General features: G+C 37.1%; 1 protein-coding gene across 4 annotated transcripts in view; it reads right to left on the bottom strand.

Moving 5' to 3' along the window:
- Positions 1-661: 661 nt before the first annotated feature.
- PPM1A (protein phosphatase, Mg2+/Mn2+ dependent 1A) overlaps positions 662-9,281 on the bottom strand; it is a 35,235-nt gene continuing 26,615 nt past the window's right edge. For 2 of the 4 annotated variants that reach the window (XM_056345363.1, XM_056345361.1), the window contains one exon: positions 5,603-8,564. Coding sequence is in view for 3 of the 4 variants with exons in the window: in XM_056345361.1 (XP_056201336.1) it covers positions 8,535-8,564 (30 nt within the window). In the remaining variant the exon portion in view is untranslated. Of the gene's footprint in view, positions 785-5,602; positions 8,637-9,281 lie in introns of those variants that run through there. The other 2 variants (XM_056345362.1, XM_056345360.1) reach the window with 2 other exon arrangements.

Raw genomic sequence — 9,281 nt, 5'->3', positions numbered from 1 at the left:
GTAGTTCCAATTTTTAATCCTTAAAGGGTTGGGACTGAAACTTGAGAATCCAGGTCACAGGTGACAGCAGAATACCCTCCCACCTCCTCCCCTGGTTTAATTTGTATAGTCCACATCAGAATCTTACCAGCTCTCTGCCTATAAAGATTTCCAGGGAAGATAAAGGTGAACTGATGACATATAAGCTAATTTCCCCTCCAAATCATACAGGCTAAAACCAGCGTAAAGATTTATTTTAGCCTTTAGCATCCTTAAATTCTTAGGAATTATATTACAAAAGCCTATCCTGTATTTGACAGTACTCAGTCAGGGCAGAAGATATAAACAAATGCATTTTGCTCCTGTGTGACATGGTCTTCTGAAAGTTCCTTCTCAATCCCTAGTTTTCTTGAAAATCCCAGATCAGAGGGCCCCTGGGAAATACTGTGACTGGAACCAAGTGAACGCTGCTTCATCTTGGAATTTCAACATATAAGTAGAAAAACAGTGAAAAGGGGGATTTTTATTATTGTAACTAAAAATGAGAAGCATTCAATATTCTATTTTAATATAACTAGCTTGAATCAGAAAACTGAAGGAGACCCGCTAAGTTTATAAATCAGTGACAATAAAACAGATAATAAACCAGTTATATATAGCATACCACTCAAATACACACACATGATGTAATTGCCTGTTTTATTTAGTGGAATCACTTTTGTAGATTAGTTTCCAATTCCCATGTACTCCAATGCAAGGCTCCACCATCGACAGGCATAATGCAGTTTGTTCAACTGAATCCAAACTAAAAAAAAAAAAAAAAAGTACAATCTCAAAAGTTAAGTTAGAAACTAAGTTGACACATTTTCTTTGGGACCAGGAATCTGTACATAGTACAAAATATACATTTATTGAACTTTCTGTAAACACAGTTTGAATAGTGTAAAACTGTAAATAGTGGGTGAACTACGTGGAGAATAATTTATTATATATTGTTATACATTCTACTTAAGGAAAATAGTTATGCTCTTGTATATTACTCTGTTAAATTTATAAATTCCATAATGAAGCTGTGTAATCTGCAAACATGCTTTTCAAGCTTAAATCTCTCCATTCGTAACACACATTTATACAGGTCATCAATGAAAAAACGTTACACTTTCCACAAAATAGTTATAAAGATGTAATTAATTTTCTAAAAAGACAGGCACAGCATGTCACTACAAATGAGACTCATGTTACAATGTGGAGTCAATTCTGTGAGAAGATAGGTGAAAACTCTCTAATTCAGCATGTTTGTACGTGGTCTTAGTAACAAGACAGATGCTAGAAACCAAAATGTCTGTTTTGAAAGATTTATGTAGCAGCTGGTCCTGGAAATCAAATATCACACTTTTCAAAGACCCAGTATTCCCAGGCTAGGAGGATCTATGCTTTTATCTTGTATTAACCCTTCATTGCTAGTCATTTAGTTTTCCAACTACCTGGCACAATTTGCCAAGAACATTTGCATAATTCAGGACTTACTCCAAAAACTAGATTCCTGGCACCAAAGAGTTAGATCTGGTTAATAAATGCCACTTAACTCTTGGTACTCAAGGGCAGTGCGAATCACACCATCAGCAATAAAACGTATGATAGGAAATCCCAAATTCCAGCATCAAATGGTCGCACAGCATTAACCCAAAGAACACGCGGTAACAGGTATTGCAGCATCTTGTGTATTGGGGACTCTATTGTATAATGCCCAGTTTCCAATTTAAGAGCCTGGAAATTTCGAACTGCAGCAGACTTGCCAGCCTGGCATCAAACACTCAGCAAGAATAAAAAGTTCCCCTAAAAACACCAACGAAGACCCTTCCAGTAGATCCACCACTGGACATGGACATAATGCCATGTAAATTCAGCACATTTATTCCTAGGTTTTTAGCGTCTCCTTGTTTTTCCATCCCAGGTAACTAATTTTGGGTTTCATCTTTTTATTCTTTACAGCTAAAAGCACTACATCAAAGACTGAACCTCGTAAACTGTGCCCTTCTGATGTTTTAAAAGATCAAAAAAAAATACTGTTACATGTTTGAAGAATTACAGAATTGTTCTCTCCAATGAATCTAACACTTTGCTTTAACATTACCATCTTCTCCCCTTTGGCTTCAGAAATCTTTTTTAAAACCAAAACTGAATAAAGATTACATTTCTTTTTCATTCCAAGGACAGTGGGACAGTTAAGGCTCCAACAATACATGTGCAAACTTTATATACTGCTGTGTGAAGCTCCATCAATATCAGCAGGATATGAAGTTAAGTACATGCCTAATTTTCCCAAGATTATCTCAGTTTAATTTTCCCCTGTAGTTTGAATAAAAATACTGTGCTTCAGCTTGAAATACTAACAGTGAAAGTGAAATCGGCTACTTAGTATTTCCATTGCTCAGACTGGGCTGAATTCAGTAACTCAAGTGCAATTAAACTCTGGACCTTAGTCCAGAGGCGTTGATAGAACTAAGAGTATGTGAGGTTTTATGACCCACCAGTCTCAGCTTTCTCTTTTTCTACCCAAAGATATTTCTCAAAAGAAACAACAATAGCACCTCCTTCAACTCTGCAGGCTTACTCACAATGCATACCGAGAGTCCTGTCTACTTCAGCTGTAAAAACTCCCTGCTCCCACCAGCTCTTCAGAGTGAATGGGAGCAAAAATGAATTTCAGCTTCGTGATTGAGCAAGCTGAGAAGTGCAGGTGTAGTACTCTCAAAAGAAAATGTTCCTATCTGACACAGCACTCACCCTTGCAAATAAATGGCTGGTTACACAATCGTTAAGGACCATTGGGTTTATTTTTCTTTTCTTTTGGGGAACAAAAAAAAGAAGAAAAAAGTAGATGTATAGTGCTACTTTAAAAAGCATTTGGGCAGGAATCAGTACAAGCATAAAAATCCAACCAGGAATAAAACTATACTCTAGAAATCTGACTTATCCCAGCTCTACTGAAGTTTTGACACTGTCAGAATAGAACTGATTTCACTAATTCTATAAAAGGCATATTTAAAATTAGGCCCATCTTCCCAAATTTTGTGGTTGCAAAGCTTAGGGGTTTTGTTTTTGTTGTTGCCACCTTTAAGGCAACCCCCAAAACCCCTTTCCTAAGCCACCATTACCGCTCCTGTTCTCTTGGCTTAGAAGCAAAGACTTCACAAGAGTGTCTACACGGGGGGAGGCAGAGCAGGGAGGGAAGATCTGGTTTGCTGCTACTCGAAAGAGCAACAAATAAAACCACAGATAAAGCAAAGAATATGCATAGAGCCTAGGTCACCATAGGTCACCAACTCTGACACAATCAGGAGGTTAAAGCTCCAGACACATTTTTTTCCCCATGCATTAAGTAAACAGCTGAAATACTTGTAGAATTTTCCAGAAACAAGTTTTCAGTGGGAGATAACATACAGTCAGCTTTTAGCACGTTGTACATTCTTTTTCTTTTCTACTTGAAAGCATTTAGTGGTCCAGGAGAACAAAGACAAGCTTTAAGTTTTCCTACAGCTTCCTGAACTTCTGTGAACAAACGCCGCGCCGGCGAGTGGCTGCTACCTCATTTACAAAGCAATGTCATTAAGCAAAATAAGGCTACAGAGTGCTTCAGAAGGTGCAGCTTGGACCTGCAGAGACCTGCAGACTTTGCAAGCACTCCACAGAGACAGCTCAGAAACAGCTCAGCAAAAGATGGGATTCTTGGATCAATATTTCAGACAGGTCGGCCAAAAGTTCTTAGCCCCAGATAGTTACTTTTGAATTTTATCTCGTTTTTACAGTTTATAGCAGGAATCACGTTCATTTTATGCACTACAGCACCCTAGAAATTCACATGTGGAGCCTCTTCTTACCACTTTAAGAGTTAAAAGACACTATCCAGCCAAGTAGAGACTTTATACCCTGTAACGATACAAAAAGGCTCGTTATGATCATCTCGGACACACACAGTGATAGGAACAAGCAGGTATACTAGTTATCTAGGAGACATTTTCACATCTTATGAAGCTCAGCACAGAGTAACAATTGCATTTTCTACAGAAAAATGTCAGGTACAGCTCCACAGCTCTACAGCTTTGCTGTTTCTGAACCTATGCAAGGTACTTGTTTGCATTAAAATACCGTATTTGCTCAATGATGAGGAAATGGGTAACATTTTACTAAATGTTTGCCCATTTCAGACATGGCCAACTTTAAATATCAAGAAATTTAAATATACCAAGTCATTTGCGCATAAAAGCAATTCAAGAAGGTGCAGGTAGAGATGAAGGAGAACATCTCAGCATGATGAAAACCTGATGTACACTGAAATAAGGTAAATTGTAACGACCCTATCATTAACCTAATTGCGGCAGCCATGCTGTCTATCCCACAGGACAGAGCTACATACACCTAGAGAAAGCAAATAGCCTTGTCAGCATGGAACTCGTACACAAGACAACATTAAAACCAAAGTCTCGTGATTCATTTTAAGAAAAAGAATGTTTCCCAAAGCAAAATGTTTTGTCTGCTATAGAGCTGAGAATGATCTGCAAAGGCTTTGATGCTCCCTACACAGGTCACTCATTTATCTGGTTTAGTGTGTGGTTTCCCAAACTGTGGCAGGACGGTGATGCAACCATTTCTTCGTTCTCAGTCCCGCCTCCCCACTCTCCATCTTGCCCTAGTACCAGCACCCCATAGCTGGATTATCAACTTACCCAGGCCAGAGAGTACACATTTTTTTCCTTCCTCCTAACTGCACGGCCACATAAGCATGAGTGCTGGCACAATGCCAGTAGGAGCAAACTTCTAGCAACCAGTTTAGTCTTGACAGAAGCAGAACATGAAACCGTATCCTTAGCTCATAAATCACTAAAAATGAAACGCAATATGAAGTCCACCCTAACCCAGTGTATCAAATTAAGTCAGGATTCTTATCGAGGAATCAACTGAAGTGAAAACTTCCCTAATTCTGTTAAATCACCTTTTTACATTTTCAATTCTGGAACTGAACAAAATAGCTCAGTCTAACCTATAGAGTTGAGACAGCACCAGCTTTGCAATAAACAATTTAATGGATGCTGAAGTCATTTTACCATAAGTACATGTTAAAGTGATTAGCTTTGGCACCTGCAGGAACTATCAAGGTAAGTGCTACCATTATTCATCTGCTGCTTAATATTCATCGGGCACCTTGCTATATGACACAACCTAGGATTACTGCAACTCAGCAGTGTAATGACAAGCAGATGAAATCTCTCTCTTCAATTCTCACTTCCACTGGAAGATTAAAATGAACGATGGCCACACACAGAGGTCTTTGTGGTGCTGCTCCTGGCTAGGTAAGATCAAGCCAGCTGAGAGGCTCTGGCTTCATAAGTTGCCTGGGATCTACACATTTCTGCCCCACCACATGTATCGGGGACTCCATTGATACAATGGATTTACAAAGCCTTGCAAATCTAGGACCCCAGTTAATGCAATTGCATTTAGTTAATCCAACATTGGTTTTAAATTGCACTTTTGAAGCCTCTGTCTTGAACATATTTCAATGCTGAATTAGTGAGAATTACTTGAAACAGTTGTCTATAAAGCAGTACAGGTATTCTCCCAGAACGATCAGTGAAACATTTAATCTGACTATAACAAAACTCACAGAAACTGAAGCCAGTGAAGCTGTCAAAAGTAGAAGGAAAACAAAGTTGCATGGCATACGAAGAAAATTAGCTTTACAAATGTAATTTCTTTTTAAAAACAAGCAAATTGGGACCATCCTATTTGAACATGTATTTCAAAATACATCTTTTAACATCACAATTTTCATTTTTGTCACACAAGAATCTTTTTCCAAGAGGGAAATAAATAGCACACAATACTTCCAAAAAAAAAAAAAAAAAAAGCTGCCTTGCCCCTGAGGTGCTAATGTTTTTAGCATTTAAAAAGAAGTTTCTGGTGCAAGAAGGAGATGCACAAAGGTGCAAAAGTGCCTTTTCCTTTTCAGAGCAGTGAAAAGTACAGCTTGCCTCTTTTCTAGGATGCTTTATATACTTAGTTTGTAAATTTTGTAATCAAAATCTTTATCTAAAATGGCAGTGTTTATGCATACATAATAGATTCAGTGCTCTGACCTCATCAAAATGCTGAACATCGGTGGGAGAGAGAAAGGCCTGAAACGGGCTTTCTTCTGCTACCCTCAAACCTAGTTACATCGCCTGCAGCAATAGCAGAATTATTTCCTTTGTAACCTTTAGGAGACCTCGTTAGAAGAGGCTTCAAATACATCATTGTCACTGAGACAGTTTAAGTGATTATGGTTTGAAGTATGGCTTTTCACACCACAGTTTTGCTTCCAATTTTTTAAAGTTTAAAACTCAGAGGTTCCACAGTCCAGTTCAAGGTTTTGCCATTTCCAAAACCAAACTTCAGTCTCTATGCAAAAGGACAGAATTGTATCTGCCTACTCCTAAGTTAAGTTTAGCTTTTTGCACTAATACGCCATGTATTATTAAATACGCTTGTTAATTAGGTGCCTGTGAAGCTACAACTTAACATTATTATAGTTTTGCACTCTACAACAAAATTAGACATTTTAAACATTTATTCATAGGTAGGTAAGGAACTGGTTCTTTAAGCAAAAATTGCTATAAATTTATAAATACAAATAGTGCTTATGTTTTCTTCATTCATGCTTGAACAGATTACAAACTGAATACAATGAAGTTACGTTTAAGCACCCCACATAGACAAGAGGGATAAAAGAAAGTTTGCTGGTATATACTATACTTAGTTCCAAGACACTATAAGTTACTTTTTCACTGTTCAGTGTTCCCTAACTCTGCATTAATTTTAAGGCTATATATACAAATATGTATATTTCAAAGTTAGGGAAAGACAAATAGAGCAAAATGCATTGTACTACATTTTCCTATCAAAAAGTAATTATACACCACGTTTTGATTCTGTTTAACTGCAGTAAATGTTACAATTACTTGTTGTACTGATTTTCCTTTTGGGGAATCTGCCTACTAAATGAGTAAACTACATATTAAATACAATATTCTCAACCAAAAAGACAATACAAGGTGCACAAAACAGCAGTTTTGCAAACACGACTGACTTGAAAACTTAATTTTTGTATGCTCAATGGGAGAAAGCTAAGCTTAAATCAAATTAGTTTATTATCTTATAAAATTTTAAATTAGAATTTTAAACAACAAACAGTTAAATATTGTCAACATGCTATATCTCAAATCACAAATACTGTTTAACCACTAGTCTCTCATTCTAAGTAAGTGGGTCAATTAAAAACACACACCATAAAATGTTAAAGATTGTCAGGCTTTGACAAATGTATTTTTATCAAACAGTAGGCAAATTCAAACCAATGCACATCTTCAGTGGGGAGAAAAAAAATAAAACACCAAAAAGCCTGAAAAAACCCACACTTGTAAAAAATAGGGTAACGGATTAATCCCACATCATCCTCTAGCATATGGCTATGTCTTGGGCAATAATCAAAATCCTTCCCATTTTAAAAATGGGCTACCAATTAATAAAAATATTCTTGCACAAGTATCATTTACAATGGCACTGACATTTTAAAAGGCAGGAAAAAAGGAATTACACATTTATGGATAAATGTCCTGTTTGTTAAATCAAGCTTTATTGATAAAATGGAATCCAAAGTATTTTACTTGGAACAGCAGCAGACCGAACCAATCAGGATTGTAAAAATGCTGCAGACTCCTACGATATGTAGAAAGCTGCCTGTTCGTGCTCAGTGATTAGTAGTTTCAGGTAAGGGTTAATGAAAAAAGAGGCGCAAAGAATCAAGGCATTCTAATCCCAAGGTTCATACACATATGAACATGATACTATAAATAGGGCGTGATTTAACTCCCGCTGAAGTCAAAATCAGAACTCCCTTTAACTCAATGTGAGAGCAGGAGAGTGTCCAAGAAAACGACAGACATTTGTTGAAGAACGCGCACTACTCTTAGTTATTTTTCCATTGCCAAGCAAATTCACACACTGTAATTTCTAGTAAGTTGCCCACAACTTCAGCTTTCATATAAACCAAAAAGTTATCTTTACAGTTTTGTGCACCTCTTGAGCACCTAGCTGGCTAGGCTGCTGCTCCTTGCAATCCAAAACCACAACATGAATTTGAAGGGATATATATTGTTGCATCACACAAGCCAAACATTTCTTCTAACCTTTATAGTGATTTAAAGCAGTTCATAATTAAATATGAGCATTTTGTACACAGACAATTGCACTTTACAAAAACAAAATCATACAACATAAATTGCTGGAGTCTGATTTACAACATGAATTATGGTTTGAAATCACGTTTACAGAAGTCTGTTTTACAAAAAAGATCAGTTCCTGGGCTAGATGTTGTACTGCTGTAGTCACTCCCACCAACACAGCGTATTCCCTTCTTTATTTAAGGTTGAGGATGGATGTAAAGAAGGGTCAACTGAGGTTGGGCTGCACTTTTATTTGAAGGATGAAACGTGAACTCCACAGCCAGATGAGCAGTTTTACCACATATCATCAGTTGAGGCAGAATCCTTAAAGAAAAAAGAAGGAACCCTTTAAAGTCTGGAGTGCCCATAGTTACAGTGGTTTCTGGATAATCCAGACTGAAAAGGGTGAAGACTTAAATCATTTTAGAAGTCTGTTTTCTCTACCCTTTAAGAAATAGCATTTAAGAAGTATCTAAAAAACATACATGCTTAATTAGCAAAGCATTAGTATCAAGGCATTTCAAAGTCTAACCAAATATTTTATAACAGCCTTATCGATCCTCAAAATAATACCCTAGGAGCCTTATTCAAAAGCATTCCTAGAGTATTTAGAAGTAATACAAAACAAATGCACTTATTACACAGGTGTGTTAAAAGAGCAGGATGTGCCTCATGCCATTTGTTATTATCATTGCCATCTTTTGTTTTCAGCCCTCCCTTGCTGTATAGGAAGAAACAGTCGTCAAATGACACTCTTATAATTCAGATCAATTGTAGCACCTATAATTTAAGGTTACAGAAGTGTAGTTTGGGCAACTACAGGAAACCCTAATTTTGGATGGTAATAAAACCATAAGGAGGAAGAAAAACGTATATAACATGCTCTGAATTGTAACTGTACGACCACACTACATGGCATGACAACCATGCATTCAATAACTGAGTACCCATAGAATTTGGTATGTTCAGGCCCACGGGCAAGAGTGGATTTTGTGCAACTACCACGCCCCTGAAAAATGTTTAACCAATTCTTGCTATTAG

This window comes from Falco biarmicus, chromosome 7 (assembly GCF_023638135.1).
Source record: "Falco biarmicus isolate bFalBia1 chromosome 7, bFalBia1.pri, whole genome shotgun sequence".
NCBI lineage: Eukaryota > Metazoa > Chordata > Aves > Falconiformes > Falconidae > Falco > Falco biarmicus.
This window is presented reverse-complemented; position numbering and strand designations above follow the sequence as displayed.